The sequence below is a fragment of the Vanacampus margaritifer genome, chromosome 2 (assembly GCF_051991255.1).
Source record: "Vanacampus margaritifer isolate UIUO_Vmar chromosome 2, RoL_Vmar_1.0, whole genome shotgun sequence".
Taxonomy (NCBI): Eukaryota; Metazoa; Chordata; class Actinopteri; order Syngnathiformes; family Syngnathidae; genus Vanacampus; species Vanacampus margaritifer.
The window spans coordinates 14,920,410-14,945,235 of NC_135433.1; the positions used below are offsets into that span (position 1 = coordinate 14,920,410).

General features: G+C 40.9%; 1 protein-coding gene and 1 long non-coding RNA gene across 5 annotated transcripts in view; one reads left to right on the forward strand and one right to left on the reverse strand.

The window, feature by feature from the left end:
• svilc (supervillin c) overlaps window positions 1-24,826 on the reverse strand; it is a 33,545-nt gene that overhangs the window by 2,599 nt on the left and 6,120 nt on the right. For 3 of the 4 annotated variants that reach the window (XM_077557669.1, XM_077557671.1, XM_077557670.1), the window contains exons 3-29: window positions 23,199-23,336; window positions 22,601-22,780; window positions 22,491-22,525; window positions 19,884-19,945; window positions 18,023-18,168; window positions 16,241-16,448; window positions 15,598-16,004; window positions 15,330-15,429; window positions 13,715-13,756; window positions 13,569-13,631; window positions 13,086-13,160; window positions 12,958-13,012; window positions 12,794-12,880; window positions 11,755-11,869; window positions 10,645-10,805; window positions 10,465-10,563; window positions 10,257-10,393; window positions 9,923-10,070; window positions 8,659-8,804; window positions 8,217-8,392; window positions 7,991-8,126; window positions 5,417-5,806; window positions 4,426-4,528; window positions 4,126-4,345; window positions 3,915-4,048; window positions 981-1,136; window positions 785-910 (exon numbers count right to left, since the gene is read on the reverse strand). In XM_077557669.1, the coding sequence (XP_077413795.1) occupies window positions 785-910; window positions 981-1,136; window positions 3,915-4,048; window positions 4,126-4,345; window positions 4,426-4,528; window positions 5,417-5,806; window positions 7,991-8,126; window positions 8,217-8,392; window positions 8,659-8,804; window positions 9,923-10,070; window positions 10,257-10,393; window positions 10,465-10,563; window positions 10,645-10,805; window positions 11,755-11,869; window positions 12,794-12,880; window positions 12,958-13,012; window positions 13,086-13,160; window positions 13,569-13,631; window positions 13,715-13,756; window positions 15,330-15,429; window positions 15,598-16,004; window positions 16,241-16,448; window positions 18,023-18,168; window positions 19,884-19,945; window positions 22,491-22,525; window positions 22,601-22,780; window positions 23,199-23,336 (3,845 nt within the window). The remainder of the gene's footprint in view (window positions 1-784; window positions 911-980; window positions 1,137-3,914; window positions 4,049-4,125; window positions 4,346-4,425; window positions 4,529-5,416; window positions 5,807-7,990; window positions 8,127-8,216; window positions 8,393-8,658; window positions 8,805-9,922; window positions 10,071-10,256; window positions 10,394-10,464; window positions 10,564-10,644; window positions 10,806-11,754; window positions 11,870-12,793; window positions 12,881-12,957; window positions 13,013-13,085; window positions 13,161-13,568; window positions 13,632-13,714; window positions 13,757-15,329; window positions 15,430-15,597; window positions 16,005-16,240; window positions 16,449-18,022; window positions 18,169-19,883; window positions 19,946-22,490; window positions 22,526-22,600; window positions 22,781-23,198; window positions 23,337-24,826) is intronic. The other variant, XM_077557672.1, reaches the window with a different exon arrangement.
• Window positions 21,700-23,197, forward strand: LOC144043735 (uncharacterized). The gene is made up of 2 exons (XR_013291152.1): window positions 21,700-22,083; window positions 22,515-23,197. It is a non-coding gene; the product is annotated as an uncharacterized LOC144043735 (long non-coding RNA).

Consider the following 24,826-nt stretch of genomic DNA (forward strand, 5'->3'; position numbering starts at 1 on the left):
GACAGAGAGATAAACAGGGAGAGAAAGAGAGAGAGAGACATAGAGACAGACAGACTGACAAACAGAGAGAGAGAGAGAAAGACAGACAGAGAGCGAGAGAGAGAGAGAGACAGACAGAGAGCGAGAGAGACAGAGAAACAGACAGACAGAGAGAGAGAGAGAGACAGAGACAGAGAGCGAGACAGCGAGAGAGACAGACAGAGACAGAGAGCGAGACAGCGAGAGAGACAGACAGAGAAAGACAGAGATAGAGACAGGTAGACAGACAGACAGACAGAGATAGACAGAGAGGCAGAGAGGCAGAGAGAGAGAGAGAGGCAGAGAGAGAGAGACAGACAGAGAGAGAGAGAGACAGACAGACAGACAGCGAGAGAGAGAGAGACAGAGAGAGAGAGACAGAAGACAGAGAGAGAGAGAGACAGACAGACAGACAGCGAGAGAGAGAGACAGAGAGATAAACAGGGAGAGAAAGAGAGAGAGAGACATAGAGACAGACAGACAGACAAACAGAGAGAGAGAGAGACAGACAGACAGAGAGCGAGAGAGACAGACAGACAGAGAGAGAGAGAGAGAGACAGAGACAGAGAGCGAGACAGCGAGAGAGACAGACAGAGACAGAGACAGAGAGCGAGACAGCGAGAGAGACAGACAGAGAAAGACAGAGATAGAGACAGGTAGACAGACAGACAGACAGAGATAGAGAGAGACAGAGAGGCAGAGAGGCAGAGAGAGAGAGAGAGATACATTTAGTTCCATTTCAATCCCTTCTTTTGCATCAGTTTACCGTTGCAGTATTGCATGGTGGTCTCCATGGCACACTTCCTCTCGTTGTACCAGCGGTCTGCTTCATCCTCCACTGTGCTGTGCTGCCACAGGTACACTTCAAAGCGGTTGTCAAGCAGGAACAGGGCTGAGGAAGGGAGTGTTGGAGTCACACGCCATTGACACAAAGCGATCCAAGGTGCAGATTGAGCTCTCACCAGGCGGTGGCACGGCATACAGGTCTTCCTGGGTGAAAGGCATGGCGGCCATGAGGCCCGGCAGGCGCGACGGACTGTGCAGCTCCTTGGCCCGGAAGCTGCCGGAGGAGGCGCTCAGGTGGAAGAGGCGGGGTGTGAAGTTATATTTGCCTGGATCTGGTGGACAGCAAAGTTTGGGCTTTGTGAAACATGACACTAAAAATGTGCTGATCCAATAATGGTTTACAGCAAGACTGATTTACTGATAGAATAATACAGTCACGTAATAAATGAATGATGTAATAATATGGTAATGGTGAGACTTAAATAATGATGTAATAATATACAGTGGTAAAAGTTTAACTTGTACCATGCCCATGCTTATAACACACAATCTTGTATCTCAATCATTATTTTCCATTGAAAAGAATGGAAATGCCACAAATCCTTTCCAGAGTTCTCCAAAAGCAAAAAAAATGGTTGTGATGTGTATGCGGAAAAATATCAACTGAACTTTATAAAAACATACAATATCAGAATAATGTTGAACAATTTTCTTAAGTAATGATACGGAAACAACCCTAAACTTATGGTGATGTAATAACTTAAAGTTGGGGTTTGCAGCTGCTAGCACGATTTGAACTTCACCCCCAAACAATTCCCTCATCCCCCGGATATGACCAAAGCTACATCACTCATTTATGTGAATGTGTGTGAAACATTAAGATGGACGAGTACTTAATTTATTTATTTATTAATTTCATGTAATTGTAAGGGAAATACTATATTGGGATATATAGGACAAATGATCTGTCATTGGTAGTTGGGGGAAATTTTATATATCTTCACCCTCTCAAAATAAGTGCCTAAGTCATTTTTTTGGGGGGAATTTTATTTTTTTTTAAATCATCTCCTCATGATGCAAATGGTTAATTTTTTGTGTTTCCTGAAAGATCCAAAAAAAAGAAATTACTTGGGCGATTATTTTAACTCTTTGACTGCCAGACGTTTTCAGAAACGGGACGTCGCCAGTGCCAGCCGATTTAAGCATTTTGACTGATCTTTCAAGGTCCACAGAAAATGTTGTGTTTGGACTATGGAAACACACATCCTACCAAGTGAAAGATTGGACTCCTCTCATCTTTCATCAGAAAAAAAAAAGTTTGTTTCTACCTTATTCCGTTCTTCACTAATCAACAATAGAAAATGGTTAGTTTCACCGAAATGCTCTGTTTTGAAACAAAATGCGGAGAAAAAGAGCTTTTTGTGAAACGATGTTATTTCATGCATTCTAGTGAATTGTACACTTCTTTTTGTCCATGAATGATGCCACAAACACCTAAATAGTGCTTTACTTCTGTAATACACCACCACCAACAATGAAAAAGTGTTTTTAGTTTGCAAAATACGTTTATTTCCATTCAACAGTGTAACAATTTGACAAAACAATTTCGCAAACTATTTACAAATGTGTGCAACTGTGGTACTATTTACAATTATGTGGATGTTTCAAATACAGTTTTTCTTTTTGTAACGCTCTCCTGCGTGCAAGGAGACGGAGCAGGATTCGCACAACAGATTACTTTCACTTTCCATTGTCCGTTTCACGTGCAGACGGCCTTTTTTTCCGGGGAATAGCAAGTAGCAGACTGTACACACTCCTCCGATGAATATGCATTGGACTCGGGGCACTCTTCGTCATCCGATTGAACGTCCGCCTGAGCGTGCTCGGTTGTGCTCCGCGTTTTCCGGCGTTGGCATCGCTAGCCCGTGAACCTTTTATGACGTCGTCATAGCCGCCGTGTCAACGCTTCCAACTTCGCCGTCAACCTCGGAGTCACCATCATCGTCATCAATGTGCTCTTTATAGCGTTGGTCGATGTTTTTCGTCTTTGAAAAAAACGTCTCGACCGTGAGCTGCTTGCAAACCGGTCGCCATTATGGCTTCTTCAGCCATTGTCCCCTCAACACTCTAGCCCCGCCTCACGTCTTCTGCTGACGCCTACCCAATCTTGTCAAAAGAGAGTCATTGCTCCCATCTAGGGGCCAAAAATAGTCATTAGGCTCACTAGACCTGCTTGAAACTTTCAACACAGCTGGGGAAGGCTTTACTCCACCCGTTTCAAAAAAAATAAAATAAAAAATTGGATGACGTCTTTTAACTTCATTGGCGGCCCTCCGTAGGTTTTTACTTGACGTCTTTTAACGTCAGTGGCAGTGAAAGAGTTAAGAAGGTGTCGATACAAAAACTACTAGTGGTATCGGTAGTTGGTATTGGTGACTACTCAAGAGTTGATTACTCATAATGGTATTGGTCTGAAAAAGTGGTATGGAACATCCCTAAAAGGTGTACGTTCATAAACAACGTATATGTATACAAAAACGTATACAATTTTTTTCACTTTTGTCAACAAGAGTTTGAAAACCTAGAAGAAAATTATTGTACATTTAGAACAGATATAAAATTTGTGATTAATCGTGAGTTAATTATTGAAGTCAAGCAATTAATTACAATTACAATTTTTCATCGCCTGACGCCCCTAATTTTTAATAATCTTTTATTTAAAAAAAAAATACAATATAAGTATTTATTTTTTTAAATGTCTAGGTTTTCAGACTCTTGCTAATAACAAAAGTGGAAGAAAAAAAAAGTTAAACTAATAGAAATAGTTTAAATGAATTTTTGACGTTTATAGCCATCAATGGCAGTGAATGGGTTAATTGGGATACGGAAAGAGAGGCATGATGATATATGACAAAAAAGTGTTTTGTTCAACTATAGTGATGTAGTGACTGGCTATAACAACATGATGTATTCACTACATGAAGATATATCATGACAAGTCTCAATGGTGTAGGAGTACAGTAAAGTTACAGCTTAACATAATAATGTGATGTGAATACGGTGATGTAGTGACTTAGGCATAGCCCTTTGATGACATAGTGATGCAGTACCTTGCAGCATGCAGTCATAGGCCTTCCGGTCCACACGTCCTAGCGCCACCCAGATATCAGCGGGCTCTGAACCTTCCTCTACTGCCTGGATCTTCACTGGCCTGCTTTTACAGAGACCCGATTCTACCGGACACCTAATGCACAAGCACACCAACACTCCTTAAAGCTCTACCAAAGCCTGACAACTTTAATGAGAGAACATGAAAGTCACCCATGAGTGAGGCGCTCCACAGCCCTCTTGGCGACTTCCCGGCAGCCAGCCAGAGCTTTACAGCCGGTCCAGAGGTACAGCGCCGCCTGCTGGCCGTTAATGAGGACCAGCGAGCCTCTGGAGCGCAGAGAGGCACAGCAGCATTCCACCTCCAGCAGCGAGCCCTCGTCGGGGAGATCCCCTCGGACAGCAAACAGGCGCCACGTGCTTGCTTGCTCTGCTACAAAACAAACGCATTTAACTGCATTCAAGCGCTTCAGGATAAATAAGAAACTAGCGCATACAGTCAATTGACAGCACCTGCGTGAGAGGAGGAGGCCTCTCTGTGGCCTTTATGAATGACCAGACCTCCTTTGAAAAGTTGCAGGAAGCAGGGAGGCTCCTTTCCTTCATGAACTACGACCTTCAGTCGTAACAAAAAGAGTGAAAAGCAATAACAACACCTGCTAGTACAATCGTGCCTTGAGATACGTGCAGGCCTGAATGATTTTGAAAAATAACGCAAGTGTGATTCGTTTTTCTCAATATTGTGATCGTAATTTAATAATATGTGATTTTGACGGTCCTCTTCCCATGTAACAGACACAAGCAGGTTAATCTGTTTTACAATATATAACATCAGATGTATTATAAATAAATGCTTTTGGATTAGGTTTACACTAAAATAAAGGCAAATTAAGTTAACTTACTTTGATTTGCAGCCTTTTAAGCATTCACTACAATAATTTAACACAATTCTGAGTCTTAAACATAAATCAGTAAATTATAAAACAGATTACAACAACAATGCAAACTCATCTGCGGTTTAATCCAACTTTTCATGTTTCATGAAAGGATACATTAACAACAGATGGACGACACTTCTTAAGCACTAAATTTATCTACACACTAACTAACTAACCAACTAAATGAATAAATAATCAAATATGTGTGCAGCCTTTGCAATTTAGAAATCGCATTCTACTACACTGGAAAGTCAAACTAATTTCAATTGATCAGCTCTGGCCCAACTCATTATTTCTTCTTATTATTTTTAATATGAATCGTGGCCACTAGCTCTGTCTCACGAAAAACTACTACATAGTTGAGAAAACAAAAAGCAATAACAAAAGATGACAATGGTAATCAAAACACCTGCTATTATGTGGTTTGGGATAACAACAAAAAGCAAAAACAAATGGCGACAACAGCAATAAAAACACATGCTAGCACGTCATGTTGGAGAAAAAAAAATCTACGAGAGCAGTAGCAGCAAATGTTGGAATGAAACCAAATGAGGTGGCTGTGTTACCTGTGATTCTTGATTGTTGTTGATCCCAATGGAGAGAAAAGCAGCAGTGTCCCGTCCGCTCACGGTGGAATGACGTCCTCGCCACAGGAAAAAAACGGCGCTGTCTTGGCCATCGTCCCCGATGTTGTACGTCCAGCGGACCACGTACGAGTCTCCCTCGTGAAGTTGTCCTACGCTCTCCAGGGGGACCTCGCAGTCGTCAAACTCGTGGACGTGCCACGTGTCCACTCCCGCAGTCCTCAGTCCCGGCGTGCCCAAGCCGGAACCCCTCTGGATGTCCACACCGGCCAACGTGCTATGGGACGCTCCGTCTGCTGTCACTTGGCCCGACACCAGATCCTTGGCGTCGCAGGGCCTCAGGACGTCACATGGTGGCGTCACTGAGAGGGACTGTGGTGGAAAACAATAACAAACAAAGGTTAATATTAGATTGATTGATTTATAAATGTTTTATATAACTAACCTGTACCATATTAACATCATGGCAAGTATCTACACAACTCTGATATTGTAGTTAATAATCATGTAGCACATTACATTGTATTTGGCATTCTGTACAACTCTGATAATGTCCCATATCTACATCATATTTAATATTATATATAACATTAATGTACCAGATTTACAACATATTTAATGTGCTATAAATCCGACGTACCATATTACATTTCACGACCTAAACACCTCTAAAATGTTCTATACAACTTTAACGCCGCAAAACTAACATTGTGTACAACTCCAAATTTAAAATGTAATGTTCTATTCGCATGGTAATGTAGCATTTGTACATATTTAATGTTGTATACAACTTCAATGTAGCATATTTAGAGAGACATAGCATTAGAGAAAGAATTAATGCTCAATTCGGGCCCAGTTAGTCAAGGGCATTAGCAACCGCTGTGGCATGATTGGCATGAGACAAGGATGACTGCTGCCTGTCTCTCGGGTAAATGCTAGCCTTGCGCGTTAAAATAAAATGCCTAAAATATCTCCACAATAATCGTTCTATACAATTCAAATGCACTGCATTTACAGCAAATTTTAAGTTGTACACGGCTCTAATGTACCATAATTACATCAAATCTTATGTCCTATACAACTTGACTGTTTAAAAGTGCACAACTCTAATGTAACATATTTGTATAATTAACATTCCATACATTCCACAGTATATATCTAACTCTAATGCATGACAATTTTCTATACAATTCTAATACCGTATAGAGTATATCACCTCTCATGTAACATACTTACAAAATTAGCATTGTATACACCTCTAATGTACCATATACACTACCTTAAAGACTGTATTTTATACAATCCTAATGCTCTATATTAATACCATATACTGTATATGAATGATGGGGAAGTTAACCTTAAACATTTCTTGACAATAATATGTTATATGTGACCTCACTAGTCTAAACATGACCAGGGTTTTTCCTGGCTCAAAATGAGGCAGAGTTGGCATCATCCTGACTATGATGGGTGACTGGGTGAGTTTTTCTTACCTCATTTGAAGTCATGTTTTGTTTGTCAACTGTGGCTGTCTGTTTTTTATTTTTATTGTGACTTTTAAGATCATGCATATACTCGCACGTGCACCATGAATGAGCTTGACACATATGCTGCAGTTACGCTTTGGGCCAGAGGTGGCAGTTGCGAGTAAAAAAGTGACAAACTGCACAAAGATCCTATATACCATTATGAGCCGGCCTCCTGCAGCCATTTTACGATCAGGGACTAGAAATGAGAAATTATATAAATACAAAGTTGCCATTATTTGTTGCCATTTTTTAACTACAATCATTAAAAAATCATCCACTAGTACATATTAAATTGTAAATATAGTTCAGAGTTGTTGTAAAACACTATTATGTTTATTGTATATACTGTGTTTTTATGACTGCCGATGGCTGGAGTGCGCCACCTCTGCCTCACAACCAGGAAATGGGCGTGTGCAACGGTTGCTCCATGATCGGTTTCTTCTTCGGTACATTAAAGTTTTAAAAAGAAAAAAGAAAAAAAGAAAGCTGTTTCTTCTTCAGTTGTTGCCTCAGGTCTTTCCGGTGTACTGCTGTTGATATAGCGCCTCCATAATGACGCAAAACTACAACTGCTGTTAAAATGCGTTGCTGCCTAGCTGTAGCGCATGAGATTCTGATAAATGTTACATTTGTCGATTACGAGTTATGCAGCAAAATCTAGCCATTTTATCCATCTCAGGGGGCGTCCATTTTGCCACTTGCTCGTCGACTGAAGATGACATCATAGTTGCTCAGGGCTCAGGCAAAGACCAATCTCAGCTCACCTGTTTTCTGAAGCTGAGCTGCGATTGGCTGTTACCTGACACCTGAGCAACTGTGATGTCATTTTTAAGTCAACAGCAAGTGGCAAAATGGCCGCCTTCTGATAAAAACTGCTGGATTTTGCTGCTTATCTCTAACGCAATTATTAACCAGAATACCGTATTTAGACTAGTGGGGCTGCATAGAACATATTATTGTCAAAACAAATTTGGAGGGTTGACTTCCCCTGTTCTATAGAAATCTAATGCACCATAACTGCACAAACCTGAGTCTCCTGGATCACTTCCTCCTGGTCTCCTCTTCTTTCCGTCCAATCCAAGAACTTGTCTTTGAACAGAGCCGTCTCGCTGTTTTCCCAGATGACGCCAAAGAGAGCCCAGTTGGGACGCCCCTCACCCATCCTGGAAAAAATTAAAAATCAACAAAACCAACTTGGTAACCCATAACCTAACCTACGTGTGTCCAACAGCAGGTGGCGCGCTCTGTCTCACAGCTGCGTGTCGGCGGCGTTTTGAGTGGGATCCATCGGGTTGACCCGGCAGTTTCTGTAGTCGTAGGCCCCAAGCCACACCTGCCGACTCAGCTGGAGCGCCACCTTCTGACGGTCGGCTGGCACGTTCTTTCCCAGCCACAGGTACACCTCGCCGCCAAAGTCAAACACTAGTGACTGGATGTACATGCACACACAACAGCAATGTTAAATATCAGAACCTTTCACACGTCTACAAATTCCTTTTTATTGGAGGAGGGGAAAAAAAGCATATTTGTTTACTTCGATAGCTAAGTCTTTTTTTAGATGGTAGCTGGTGTAAATGGCCCTTTGAGAACTTGACTTACATAAGTAAGTATTGAGTTACTTTTACTTTGCACTGTAAAAAAAAAAAGAAAAAGAAAAAAAAGGGAAAATCAGGACTAAACAAGGACCAATCAGACCTCATTGGAGTCCAGCATAGAGATTGTGGGCATGGAGGCCCATGCTTGTTCGTGGGGCACCAGTCTGTTGTCCAGCATCTTGTAAACACAGTTGGATTCCGCAACACCACGCTCGTACAGCTCGTCCTCCTCTGCTGTACCAGCTCCTGTTTGGAGGTAGCGGTACATGCAAAAGTCAGGCGACTTCCTGTTTCACTGAGGACCCTGTCAGATGTTACAAATGTTACTTGCAGTTCAGCACCCATGGCTTCACCTCTATTTTTAAATATTAAAAAATGGTTTAGCCTAATTTTTGTTTGTTTTTTAACAGAAAAACTTGTTCCTTTTCGGTTTAAAATAAATTATTTTAAAATACATTATTTTAAACCAAAAAAGTGGATATTTTATGTATCATATTAACTTTTTTACTGCCACACGTTATCTAAAAAACGACAGTGCGAGCAGATTTCGAGCATTTGAACTCATCTTTCAAAGCAAACAGAATATTATGTGCTGTGACTACATAAACATGGTGGGTACCACATGAAAGACCGCGTTCCATTCTTTCATTAAAAAAAGAGAGTATGTTTCTACCTTATTCCATTCTTTAGTAAACACCATTTGAAAATAAGTCATTTTAGAGACATTGAGTGAAAATTGAGAAGATAACAGTGACTTTGACACTCATATTTTTTTATTTTGTGACGCTCTGTGAATTAGATTTAATGTGACAAAGGCTTTGAACATTCCCGTCATCCTTGAAAACATTCTATTTCCTAAGATCCGCCATGTTTTCATGTAATTTGATACCCGGGAGCCCATTGAAAAGAGATACAATGCTGCCATCTGCTAGCCATAGTTAGTGGCTGTTTTTGATTTCACAAGTCCATCGAGCAGGAAGCGCTGCGCAACAAGTTGCAATGTCCATTGAGAAAAAAAGTAGTAAACGTCAATTAACGTTTTTGGCGTCATTCATTTTTTATTTTAGTATACGTCATTAAACGTTTTTGTCACTAAAAGAACTAAGCACTAATGGTATCAGCAGTTGGTATCGGTTTGGGTGCATACTGAAGAATTGAGGACTCAAATCGGTATCGGTCTAGAAAAAGTGGTATCGAACATCCCTAAAACTAATAAATAAACCAATTAACCAACAAGCCAACAACTTACAGCTAAATAATGTTTTTGTTAATTAAATGAACAAATACAAAAATAAATTTCTAAATATGCAACTTTATCTGGACTTGTAGCAATAATTTTACAGTCAAGTAACTAACTAACTAGCCTCTGTAAGGTGTCCTTCCTCCCAGAATGTTCCAGAAGTTTGCGGCCAGGCTGCTGTCGCAGTTGAGCCCCTCTTCCAGGTGAACCACACAGGCAGCGTTACAGCCCAGGTCTTTGCGACTTTGAATGAAAGATGCCAACTCTGAGGCCTGAAATACAAACATCAAATATTATAGATAATATGGATTGCTATTTGGATTGGTATGAGAGAATCTCTCTCTGAATGTTCTGAACTCATGTAGTATTAAGGTTTATCTAATTGTAATTGACACTCCCACATAAAGTTTCTTAATTGTGTGTATATCACTCACTATTAGACAAGGCATTGGCTTTACCTTGGTTTTCTCTTTGTCGTTGGCCGACTGACCGCTCCACAGGATGCAATCCTCTGCGGTGACCAGCAGGTAGCAGTCTCCACTGTTCAGGGAGCTGGCCGAGGGCGGGGCCAGGCGGACCTGGACGTGCTGCCTTCCTGTCGGCGCACAGACAGCCGTCAGTTCGAATAGTGTAATGCAGACGCAGACACGGAGGATGTGTGCTGACCTTTAATAAAAAGCAGCATGGGGTTTGTGAAGGGTGGTTGACACTCCCGAGGATCCGGGGAAGAGCTGACAGAATTTGCCTTGGAGGAGTTCTTCGAATCTACAGGTGGACACAAACGTGAAGTGAGACAACAAACTCGAGACTCAGGAAGGTGAAGAAGAGAATCCAGAAAGTGCTCACTTTTCTCGGTCTGGATCCTCTCCTCGGCGCCAGTGCTCAGTCCCATGAAATCCTGTCTGACGTCCTCGCGGGCCGCCAGCGCCCGGAGTGGGTTTCGGGATCCTTGGGTACGCCGGGACGGACGCACGGAACGCCGGTGCTCTGCCACTGCTGACGTCAACCTGCCAATACACAAACAGCAAGCAGTCAGCTCCCACACAAATTTATCTCTCACTGTTATTTGCTGAAAAATGCCTACTTAGTGCCAAAGCAATAAAAGTATTCTTTCATATTGCAAGGTTTTTCCTGTGTACAAAATTCAGAGGCGGCCACATCCATCTTATTTGCGAGCCACTTCCAGCCTGAGTGACTGATAATGAATGAATTGCTTTAACATGATAAAAGTCATATTCTTATTGCAACTATTATTCATACTATTGAAACAAGGAATTATTATATGTTGTCTGTAAAAAATGAAAGCGAGTCAGTTGAATTTACAGAATAATGCACGTCATGGCGCATGGTCAGGATTAGGGATGTTCGATACCACTTTTTTCCCCGATCGATATGCAACTCTTGAGTACCGCTACTGATACCAAATAACAATACCACTACTTAATAAAATTCCCTACCCATAAATGACAAATGATTTTAAAGAAAGACTTACATATCCCAATATATTATTTTTCCTTAAAATTGCATGAAGTTAATGGCAACTTTGTATTCATATAATTCTCATTTCTTGTTTCTGATCGTAAAACGGCAGCAGGAGGGCGGCCGATAATGGTATCGGTCATCGCTGTGAGTACGATACCTTAAAATAAGACTGGTATTGGCACCGATACGATACCTGGTATTGATAGTCACCCATCATAGTCAGGATGATATCACCTCTGTCTCAATTTGAGCCAGCAAAAATCCTGTATTGTGGTATTTAAGGAGCTTTAACTTTTGCATTTTGCCACCATCTTGTGACACCATAGTGCCAAGGAACTATGTTGAAGAAAGTTGAGGAGCTTCATTAGGACAAAAGTGCTTTGGTGCCAGACCTTTATTTAAACAAAACTACAGATTTGCTTAAAATAGTTGCTATTTGCATTGGCGCTTAGTCCCAAACCCACACTTCCTCACCTGGGGGTGTTGGTCTGGCAGAAAAGGTCCAGGTCTTGTCCCGCCTCTGAGGGGGCGCCACAGGGCGGGCCGGTGTGTAAACCATTCTCAGGTGTCACCTCTTCCTGTTTATCTCCTGAGGACAAAGCACTAAATGTTTACTATACACAGACAGAAGTCCCAGACACATAAGAATATTTAAGGAACAATCGTCCATTTTGATTTGAAGCATTTTTAGCTCATTTTGGCCATCCCAACTTGTAGTGTTTACAGAATCCTTTGGTGTTCATCCCGACTACATTTGAAACAATTATACAAATTTTTCACTATGGTAAGTAGGCGGAACATGGTATCACTGATTTTTCAGCACTATTGGATGAGAATAAGAAACATTAACCTACCTAGATAATGTCAAAGCAACAGTTGGCAAAATCACCCCTGGTGTTTAGCAACATTTGAGATTTTAGCCAATCGGAAGCCAGAATTTCTGGAAACGGAACATCGTTAACAACAATGGTGAATTGAAGAAAAAGGGAATCACTATCACAGAATTAACATAAAATTAGCAATAATACACAATTTAGTGTACTTTATTAATAGTGGTACGGCCCATCATCAAAATTCATCGCCATGCTACTCCCACACAAAATCTTTACAATTTAGCATCTTCATTGTCAGGTCTATGAGGTTGAAATTCCTTAGCCAGGGGACAAAACCTCTAAACGAAGTGCCACTGAAACTGGCCAAAAATGAGCTTGAAATTCAAAACAAAATGGTAGACTTTGTGTGCATTTTCTGACATGGATTCTTCAGACATTTTCTGCATCTGCTCGTGATAATCATGGCTACTAAATGTCATGTAGCTCAGTAACACTGGCTTCAAGGTTGAATTTTTGAAGATATGGTCACATCTGACACTCCTAACAAAGGTGTATTTTTGATTCAACATACTTGCTAAATTTGTTGCAGATTTGGTTATGGGGGGGAAAACTCCACAAAATGGCAATTAGTATGACCCAAGAAGAAAATCTACAAATGTCTTATGGGCATCTGTTCTCACCTCCAAATGAGCATGTCGGAAGAGCCTCTGTAGACTGACTGTGACTAAGACAGTTGTCACTGTTGTCTAATATTAGACGTTCAACATCTAACAGAGAATTAAAAAATGAAGATCAGATTCAGTACAGAAAATGAGATTCAGGGAAAGTTTGAATTCTAACTCACTTGTCGTATCTTCTGCCTTGATCAGCTGAGGCTGCTCTTGTTTATCTTCTTCAACCTGCACAGGCAAAATCAATATTTGTTAGGATGGGAACAAGCCCAAATATCACATACAATTTTTTTAGTTTTACCTTCTGTGTCCACTGTGGGGGACTCTGGTTGTTCATTGGAGACGCCACCTCTTGCGCCTCAAAGGACTTATTGGTCTGGAATTTAAGGACAAATTTAAAACAAACTATAGAGCACAAATGCCACATTAGAGTTTTCAAAGGGACAGATGGGGCCGCTCATTCTTATGTGAGGTAAAAATATAAAAAAAGTTAAAAAAGTTCAAATGCATAAATAAAATATGTTTTAAAGTGATTCTGATAATATCATAATATTTTCATTCATTATCAATCATTATTTAAGTACAGTTTTTCCTATTCCTATTTCCTATTTGTGTTAATGCTCAAACTGTGCTTTATGTTACAGTGACATAAAATAATATTAATACACCATTTAGGAATACATTTTTAATTAACACTAGAGCTAAACTATTTTTGCTGTTGATATTTAACAATGTAATTCAAAATTGCAGTGGTAAAGAATGTAAATAAATACGCAGCCACTACCTCGTTGAAGCACATGACATACTGAGGTGTACTGCTGGAATAGACAGAGGCGTAGACAGGCCCCTGTCAATGGAAAAAAAAAAGACATGGGATAATGAAAACACTAAAATGCCTATGGATGTATTCAATTCTTCATTAACACTCACCCAACGCTGAGGCTTCACTCCATCTGCGTGAGAATTTTCTCCCTAAATAATAAATGAACACAGAACACACATCCAGTTCATGTAAAAATGGTCAAGGAAGATTCTGACATTGTTTTCAAGGCATTTGGCAAGAGAGACGCACTACAAAAATATAGGGAAGGGAACCCTGACGTAACTGCCAGCAGCATTCAAATTAGCTTACTCACTTTTTTGGAAACTGTCCTCTAACCTCGCCAGCCAGATTGATAATTGTGATTTAAAAAAAAAAACGTATAAAAACGTCTTTGTGACACTTAAAACATTTAAAATAGAACGTATTTATACGTTTTGGGGAGCAAATGAGTTAATTGCAGCATCCATTCGTCTGTTAAGTTTGTTTCTCCACGCCATCGGCGCTTATTGGTTTCGTCCTGCCTAAACAACGCCTGATTAGTTCGACCTAAAAAAGGTCGGCTGCAAACGTATCAGCGGTAGCGGTACAAGATGTATTCGCTGGAGTTTGTGAACTCACAAATAGAATTCATCTTGCTGGCAAGGTTACCTGTACTCATCTATTTGCCGTTTTTATGCTTGAGCCAAAGCGTCAACTGTACAGTGGTGGTTCTATGACCATGCTCATGATTCAAAATCCATCTCAAATCATCTTTCCCACATGAGATGAATGGAAAAGCCATTCATCTGCCCTAGCCCCCAAAATGGTTTTGCTTCAATTCAATGTATACAGTGCTCCTCCTTCTTCTGTGCAAACCTCGGCAACATGGGTGAACGGAGGAATTCATTTTGACGAAAATAGTCTTTAACTTATTTGCTCCAAAAAACATAGAAATTCATTCTATTTTATTTTTTTAAGTATCCCAAAGACATATGTATATGTCTTTTAATGTTTTTTTATGCTAGAGCATACAGAAAGCTTTGATGCAGCCTCTCAACTGCAGCGAACGGTTGAAGAAATGATAAAAAACAGCCAGCAGGTGGCAGCAGAGCAAAAGGGATCAGCCAGGGCCATGTTGAAAAACCCTCAATTACTAAATAGATATGTGAGTAATGATGAAAAAAAATTATAATGATGAAACTTGGCTATATTCTAATGCTAATGGCTGCAAAACGGAAACAGATAGAAATATACTTTTTGAAAGAAGAGACTCTAATCTTTCTTTTGATCGGTTCCATGTTTTTATAGCAATAGAACACAATATTCTGTGGGCCTTGCAAAATCAGTCAAAATCCAGTAAAACAGCCGGGAGTGAAGGGGATTGCTTCAGTGAAAATGGCTGGGAGTGATGGTTATATAATCCACCATCTTGCGTCATCTTTCCTTACCTAAACAATAAATGTACAAAATCTAAACGTGGCCTGATGACACAAACATGCTATGAATTGTCACCAAAATTCACAAGCACATCTTTACTCGTGTCAACTTCAACCATTGAATATATGAAAACAATTGCCATTGTATTTTGTATTTTAGGGACATTAAGTCTTTTTCTCACCATACGGTGCACTCATATGTTTGTAAACTTCCAAGCACAACTGCATGTCTTAATTGCCACATCAGCTAACTGCTACTTTTTGATTGGACATATTTTGGAGTTGGTGAAACACGTGTGCTTCTTACCGTAGTAGCACTACCATTGATCATGTGGTGCGCTTGAGCATCGCCATTCACCGGAGTGCCCAGAATGCATTCTGCTTTATCAGCGACTTCATTAGTGGGCCTTTTGGAAAAGATTACACAGAATATACAACATATGATACATTATTAGGCTTTCTATAGATAAAACTATACAGTCATAAATGTGTTAAATTGTAAACAGACTTTATGGACACACTGTATAAGTTTTAATTTAACTTTTCTACAAGATTTTTATTTCTGAGATGCCCACCTGCCAGTGTGTTTCGACAGCGCAAGCATGGGCGTGCAGGCGATGGTTTCCCGCCTGCCCCGCGCCCTCTGCCTCCATGGGGCGGCCGCCCGTGAGCCGCCACCCTCCCGCGCCGTCTCCCGCCTCTCCATAAGCACAGGCGCCATGTCTCCGTGCGAAACGGCGCCGTTGGGCTCCGCCTCGGAAATCTTACCGCGCTCTGAGCGGCTTCTCTTCAGGATGCCTCTGAGCCCCGGCTCCGAGTCGCAGCGCTGCATGGACTGATCGGCGGGCGAGGGGCTGATGTCGGGTTTGGAGCGGGAGAGGCGTAGCTCGCTGGGCTTTAGGTTGACGGACGAGGCCTGCTGTCTGTCGCATAGGTGAGAGGACAGCGACAAGGCAGGGAGCTGCACGGGGCCTTTCTGCAGCTGAACACAAACAAACCACTGTTATCATTCATAGAAACTTATTATACAATGGTACCTTGATTTAGGACCTGTGTTGCCACAGTTACCTTGAAAATAGCTAATTTATTGATGACTTGATTTTAGAAGTAACTAAGTCGGATGATAATACTTACATAATTGGAAATTGAAATTTTTAGGGACATTTTAGAATAAAGTTTCTTTCATCGAAAATAAAATGAGACTCATTAAATACTTACCAGGCTGACTTCTTCTACTGTGATGGGCTGCGTACGGTATCGAGAGCCCTTCTGTCGCCGCCTTTCCGGTGCCCCGTCAACCTCAGGCAAGGACAGTTTGTTAAAAAGAGCCAGCTTCTCGCTCACGCTAAGCTTGCAGCCTTCGTCGTCTGCTTCTGCTGGCTCGCCCTGGGGAGGGTGCGCCTCCTCTGGTGCGACCGGTGGGGAACTGAAGCCCAAGAATACAACACAAGTCTTGAAGAATGAAGTCTTATGATGAAAGCATAACATAGTTCGTAATCAGATATTTTTTGTTCATTAAGATCACGTTCATGTGTCATCAGTGCAATCTTGGAGAAAGAAAATTGTTAAACATATATATTAATTAGATAAATAAATCATTGTAATCTTAAAAGAAAAAATGTAATGTTTCAAAAAATATATATTTTTTAAACAAACAAGTTGTACTGTAACTATTTTTTGTTGTAATAGTGGTTGAAAACACATTCAATACTATGAGAAAAAAAATTATAAATGGGGGAAAATGTATGTTTGAACAAAAACAAAAAATAACTTTTCATTTTTTCAGGAAATATTTGCAGCCTTGCGACGAAAAGTTGGGGATTCGAGATTTAATTTTTCTGAAAAGGAACCTGCAGAGAAAAAAAAGTCACTTCTAAAAAACATAATCTAACCCCCAAAAATTTTTAAAGAAATAATTAGAATGTTGAGAGATTCACAGACATTTAAAAAAAAGTTGTAACATTAAGAAAAAGTGGAGGGGTGGTACGGGTGGCTGGGTAGTGCTGGGGTGTGGTGGGGGGCCTGGGGGTCGTGGGGGGCGGGGGGAGCGGGGGCTGTGGGCCGGTGGGGTGCCTGGTGGGCCTGCCGTGGGCCATTCTGCTGCGTTGGGCTTGGGACACGGGCCGTGTTGGGGTGGGGGGCGCTCCTGGCTCCGCTCTCCGGCCGGTGGCCCCCCGGGGGTTGTGCCTTGGCGCTGCCGCGGCCTTGGGGGGCACTGGGGGGTTGTGCTTGCGCTGTCCTGGCCGGGGTCGACGGCTCCCCTCTTTGGTGGAGGTTTTCATGCATGCCAGATCCACCACACCAGCATCTATCGAAATTCAAACACAATCTGCTTCTTCCTCTGGTTGTTGAATCGGTGGAGGGTGATGTCTGTGGATCTCACTCTGCGTCATCTATCCTTCCTTCCTTGCCTTTCCTTTGGTCTCTTGAGGTCTCCCTAATTGGTTGGAATTTAGATGTTTCTGGGGTTGGTGAAAGATTCTGGTTGGTAACCCGGCGGGTAGTAGGTGATGTCTGGTCGGTGCTGGATTTCACTTTTCTTTGATCCTTCCTTGGGTCTCCTGACAACTTTGGTATTATTAGTGTTCGGTTTAGGTGAACGGTATAGGATTTTTAATAGGTTTTAGGTGAATTAATGAGCACACACGCACGCACCTATGAACACACACACCCGCACATGCACATATTCACACACATTAAAAAAAGAGAAAAAAAGAGAGAGCAATGATGATGACATGTCGAATCGGTAAGATTACCAAATGAATAATACTGAGCTCTCTCAGGAAAGAAAAAGAAAAAAAAGTTTCTTTAAAAAAAAAAGTAATTAAAAAATCATGTTTTTTGAGAAAAGGAGCTGTATTATGGGAAAAAAACAAGAAATAAATCGCAATATATAATGAATAAGAAAATGAAAGAAAGTCTTAATGTTTATCCTATATATTTGATGTACCTGTATTTTTTTTCCTTTTCAGTGTGGCCCTGTGCTTATAAACAGCTCACCTGACAGCCACCATCTCCTCGCAGGTGATTGGCTGTGTGAGGAAGCGATGGTCGTTGCCCCGCCGCTGCCTGCGCTCGTGGCAGATGCTTCCCGAGCGAGGCTTGAGGAACGCAGACGCCTCGGGAGCGGCAGTCTTCTCCAGCTCCTGCGTTGAAACATATCGACTGCATGATTCATAAGGATGGGTTCAATCAGCAGCTTCTAAAAAGTCACCAAGGCGAGCAAAAAAAAAATGGGTGTTCTATTTGAAAGGGTTGGCGGGTCGGAGGAAGCAGCTGGCGGCAAGGCAACGAACATCACGGCATAGTAACCCGAGTGGGGCCGTGTTGGGTTACTCCCCCGGCCTGCCTCCACTAATAATAACCTGGCCACCGTGGTCGTCAATGGCAACGCAACGTGTGGCGCATTTTCACCTTGGTGGCTACAGCTGAGCGCGAAACGAGGTGCCGGACGCCGCTTTTGCATCAGACCAAGCGGTGGAATTAAAGACAACACCTGTTGGGCCACATCACATCCTTCAACACCATCGCCGTCTGCAGCGTCATAAGCGCACGTCTGGACGTTGAGATGAGCAGCTGGAGTGACAACTGTTAGCAGACTTCTACTCGCCATACATCGCAACATAACATTAGCAAACCCCAGCTGAGTTCTTACATCCGCAGTGGTGCCTCGAAATAGGAGTGAGTAGGACTTACAGGCCTGTCTTCATGAGACTTTTCTGTGGTCCTACTCATAATGGACATGTTGACAAAGTTCTATGTAACTAAATTAAACTGGCTTTGAGGGCTCTATTGTCAAAACATTTTATGTATGGTTGCTGCCAAACTTGTATTTTCTTCAAAAGTATCCTAAAATGTCTGTTTCAAATTAAATAGCTGATTTCCTGTATCTTCCTTTAGCTTTAGGAATCCATTTTGTGTGTTGTCTACCAAAAAATATTTATTTGCTAACATGAACTGGATTTGGGGACTTTTTTACTAGTTCATTACCACAAATCATCAAACTTTGCTGTTGCAATGACAAATAACTCAAATTTCTCTGCATTTAATGTCACCCATGTAATACACCTCAATCAAATTTGGTAGAAATCAGACAAAACCTCAAAGACGAGATTGTCTTTGAAGGAATCTTGGAAATAGCCAGAATGACTCTAAAATGGCTGCTTCAAAACAAGATGGGGGACCTTCTGTTTCTTTTTGGGCCTGGCTGCTTGAGACTTATTTGTGGGTCTACTCATGTTAGGCGTGTCACCAAATTTTAAGTAGCTAAATTGTGGTTCAAGTTATGTTGCTAAATTAAACTGGCTTTGGGGGTTTAATTTTCCTAAAAATTGCAGAGGGTGTTGCCAGATTTTCATAACCTAAAATGTGAGTTTGAAATTAAAATGGCTGCCTTACTGTGTCGGTTTTGGGCATGGATTCTTGGGACATTTTTTTTTTGTGGTTCTATTCATGATAGACATGGCGATGAAGTTTAGTGTAGTCTATAGTGAAACTGGTCAAACTTTCACAAACTCTGGGGAATGCTGCCAAACTCAAATTCTCTCGAAAATAACCCTAAAATGTGACTTTCAAATCCAAATGGCTGCCTTAATGTGCCAAGTCAAGTATGGCTTCTTGAGACTTTTTTGTGGGTCTAGTCATGATAGGCACAATTTTATGATTGTAATCGGTGAGATTATTGGACAGCTGCTGTTCTGGTGAGCTGAGTTTATAGAGGATTTCGAATGAAAGGCCACGGAAGCAAGCGCCCTCTATTAATAAGGCTATGACAGCACACAAATGAATGCGCTGTCCACAGAGCGGTGGGAAGTTTATGAATAGCAATGAGTGTCCGCTTTCAGAGACAAAAGTGACTTACTTTAAATAAAGACATCTTGGCCGCCACGCTCATCTGGGCTCTTTCGTCTGTTTTCATGTCAGCTGCAAGACAAGGAAAACAGCAGTTAAAGCTCAGATTCAGCTTGTATATATCCAATTAATTCAGTAAACACTCATTGAATGCCTTCATGTTGGCTCTCGTGTGAAACATAAAGCTGGTCGTTGTGGTTTGTTTTCTTTTCAAGGCTGCAAAGTGCAAACAATGTTGTGTCTCATAGATCTGTCATCACCAAGCATATAAAACAAGGGCCTAAAAATATAACCACATTTATTTGACAAAATCTCACAAGTGGTATAGAGCTGTCTTTTTCATCTAGCAAAAAAGCGGCAAAAAAATGCACCTCAAAAGTCAAACTAAACTTTTGTGATGTCACCCAAGACATCATATCTCATGGGACTTCAGCTCAGTGAGCAGCTAAGCAGGTGTGGCCAAAGTATGGCTCACATAAAGCACAATAAGTTCTTTATTCTAGCCACCCAGCATTTACGCTTTGCAGAGTCCTGACATATTTGTTACATTCATTTAACAATTTTTCTTCATAAAGTTGGTTAATTAAAATGTTCATTTTTATGCAGCTCACTAACTAGTTGGTCAATTAATTTATTGTAAATAATAAAAATCTAAATAAAATTAAAATAAAATGTTTTACATATACTTTTTAAATGTAGTTTTAACAAGTGGTTAATTAATTCAAATTTAAGTACAAGGTAACATAAAAAATGTAATTATTTTGTTATTAGCTATTATTTTATTTATCTTTTCTAAAATTGGTAAAGTCAAACACATGCACATTTTTAAAAAAAATAAAATATTATTCATTTATTCATTATTCATATATGCATTGTGCCGTTTAAAAAGGTAATATTAAAGCTTTTTCAACATCATGCATGCTCCACCAATGCTCAGATGAGTCCGAAGAGCCCTGACTGTTCTACTGTGACTGCACCAATCAGCTTTTATTTTCCCTTCATAGTAGAGTGTGCGCCTCTATAGAATATAAAATAAGTAAAATATTCAGATTTAAAAAATAAGAATTTTAATAATAAAATAGATCATATAGGTAGATTTAAACAACAAAAAAAATCCTTACTTTGTAATTTTATCATATTGATTTGATTCATCATTATTGATTTGATTACAATGAACAAATTATTTAATAAATACAAACATTGCTAAATGAATATAAAGAGTTTGTGTTTTCTGGATATTTTTATTGTATTTACAATAAGTCAATAAACTAATTACTTAATTTGGATACATTAATGATAACGTTTTTTTTTAATGAATAAATTAGTTTGAATTAACTAATTTTTGAAAATAAATCATAATCAAAAATAAAACATAAATAATTATATTATAATATACTCTCATTTTTTAATTGTATGATTAAATTTAAGTTAAATTGTTCATAAAATAGATACAAACAAAGTCTATAAAATGTTGTATTTTATTAATATTTTTATTGAATTTACAATAATTCACCCAGCCAAATTGTTTAAAGCCCCATCCAGACGGAAGCAACGGCGGCTTCGTTCCTCAAACAAATCTCGCATACACAGATGTATTTCAAGACTTGCATGTGTCCAAAAGAAGACGCTGACGAATTTTAATGGCTGTAATGTATATGCCAAGTCTGGAGTGGCGCTGTAGCGCAGCCACATGGAGTTAACGGAAAGCGTAGAAGAAAAATTAGCAAAGAAGACGAACACTTTTTTTTCTAACTTTATTGCAATCTACAGAACAAACATGGCTATGCATGTATCAAAACAACATGAAAAAGATGAACACAGGAGAAGTAAAAATGGCGGGTGATTCAAGTACAACACCGCTTGTTGAACGTGGGAATAAAGAAGCAAATTATTTTGCTGCAAAAGCATAAGGCAAGGAGGCTGCGCAAAAGACTACAACACGGCTAGCCGCCATTGTTGTTGACAGACTGACGGTTCGCGCGCAGTCACGTGAGAATTGGCGCATACGTCATCAATCTGCGACGCGTCGTCATCGAGCTGCGACCATTACGTCATCACTGGAGGAGTATCCCGCATATGGTGTCCAGACTGACGCGTACGGGGCGCGTTTTGAAATCTTTCCACTCTGGAGCCCGGGTTCAAAAGTGATCGGTTTCAAGCTACAAAACCGCGCCATCGTGTGGACGAACGGCCTAAGCGATAAGAAACTTGTGAGGATACATTGAAACTGGCTTTTGTGTGCACGGGGCATAAAGCAGTGGTTCTCAACCCTGGTCCTCGAGTACTCCTATCCAGCCTGTTTTCCGTGTCTCCTACAAGCAACACGTGTTTCAATCGATCAGCTAATCAGCAAGTTCTGCAGGAAGCCTGCTAACGATCTTCAGCTGCGTTGAATGGGTAAACATGGAAAACAAGCTGGATAGGGGTACTTGAGGACTGAGAAACAGTGGTTCAAAGGATCTTTTGTGCAGTTTGTCTTTTTTTTTTTTTTTTACTCGCGACTGCCACCTCTGGTCCAAAGCGTAACTGCAGCATCAGTGTCAGGCTCGTTCATGGTGCGCGATCTTAATATAATTGTTTTTTGGCTTGATGACCATTACCGGTAAATGCTGTTTACCTTCACATGTCTCCTCTTCCTCAGCCTCCAGCAGCCTACAAGAGACCACAATGCCAGGCTAAATGACGCTGGGTGAATAACTTGACCGTCTTTCCCTGCGCTGCACCTACCCGCCGCTCTCTTCCATCTCATTGGCCGTGATGGGCTGAGTCCTGAAGCGCTCGCTGTTTTTGCGTGCGCCACCTGGCCCGCCGGGAAAGTAACGCCGGGTGCGACGGCGGGCCCCATCTGACACCGACTTTGCCGTAGGCTCTAAAGAGGAAGCGGCTTGTGGCCCATCTTCAGCACACCTAACATAAAAAACGGATGAAGGGTATAAAATTAGTCTCGTAACAAGAAGGCAGTACACTTCAGTTTAAGGCAGCTCTCAATTTTAAAGCAGATGATTTACAGATTGATGAGGTAAAATCTTTTTCTTTTCTTTTTTTTACTGTGTATGGCACAGGAGACGAATGGTAAGCACAAACCATACAAAGGCCTACATTATTGATATTATTAATATTATATAACAGGAATAACACTCCATAAAAAAACATAGAACACATACACACACAACACAGAAATACACTTTTCTAAATATTGCTCTACATTATGTCAGGCATGGAGTGAGTAGTTTTGCAGAATTTGTGTCTTGATTTACAGCGGGTCAATTATTTTGACACTGTTAATAAATGTCATATGAAGTAAAACTACCGTCATGGTGCTTACACTTTGTCCGCCTCCGCTCCATTTCCCGCCTGTTGCAGAAGAGCTGTCCTCAGCTGGCCAACCGATACCCGTGTGCAGAGCTGCTGCTGCTGCTGCACCGGGTGCTCCTCCCCTCCCGTTGTAACCTGGGAATCATGCCTATAGCGTGGAGAAGGAGTTAAGGTGCAAGCAAATAAAGTAAAAAACTACTCAGGTGTTCCACAGTCCTCTATGTATGTTCATGGAAAACAAATAAGATTTCTGGGTTCTGGTTTAAGGAAGTCACACCTCTGAGTTCTTTTAACTCGATTGCTCCCAAAAACGTATAAAACATTCTATTTTAAATATTGCCATGGTTCAAAAAACGTATTTATACGTTTTTATGGGGGGAGGGTTATACTAGAGTATACAGAAGGCTTTAATGCAGCCTCTGACCTGAAGAGGTGGCATAAAGGTCCCATAGTATGAAAATGCACTTTAGTGGTGTTTTCTATCAATAATATGCATCCCCGGCCTGTCTACAATCCAACCAGGCATGAAAAAAGTCAGTCCGCGACTTCTTTAGCTTCCTCCTCCTTTCTAAAATGTGTGCTGTAAACGGGAAGATTAAACTTCCGTGACTTAGTGACGTCAAAAGTGCACTCGACCCGGCCCCCTCGGGTTAGTGGCACCTCCTCTGGTAAAGGTTTGTCACGCCCACTGAAATTCGAGAAGCTGGCTGTGCCTTTCTTTTCCTCCCCCTGCTTGCAAATGCTCCGTGGAAAGGGAAAAGTGGTTGTTTCCTTCATTCCAAGTCTTTGAGTAGACAGTGGATTCATTTTATTTTTGAAGGAGGTGTACCCACATAATTTCTCAAAGGACTGTTTTGTTAGTGAATATGGATTTGCAACACGTTTAAACATAATGGATCGGTCCCAACAGTATGACACGACTACAAACGAGAAAGATGTAAGTTTAACATTTTTGATTTAGAGATGTGCACCTTCAACCATATTACTGGTGTATTTTTAGCGCCTAAAGTGGTAGCTATATTTGTCGTGTGGAGGTTGTTTGGTTACAAGAGGTCAGATATGATAAAGCTGATGGTAGTTGGATAATATGAAGCGGTTGCATATTGTTTTGTCAAGATACATTCTGCGGTGGTTAATTTGCCGTGATTTGCCACTCGCCACCTAGTTGACATGACTTTGTGACGCTAACCGGCCGCTAAGTGGTCTCGGCGAGACGGCTTGCACGTTGCGACCGCGCAGTGACCTAAATGTGCACATTTGTGTTATTCATAACAACTTGTAAATGTCTACAAGCATTTACGGCAAAATAACGTTCGCGGGAGATTTGCCGGTTACGGCAAAATAACCATTGCCTAAACAATCACAAACTAACGCTACAACATAGTCTCTGTAGTAACGTTATGCTACTTTTTCTTATGGTAAAATGTTATGCCACTTTTCCACATATTAAAATAGTTGTCAAATGTGTAAAAGACATGTCTGTATTTTTCTTTTCTTCTGCTTCCATGACCAGTCCTTTCCATTCACAACATTAGCACATGGCTACCATGAACCAAATCACTGCCCCTTCGAGAGAGAAGGGTATGGTCTAGGCGTGACCTGGTGCAGCTATTTACATAAAAGTGGCACACCCCTAAA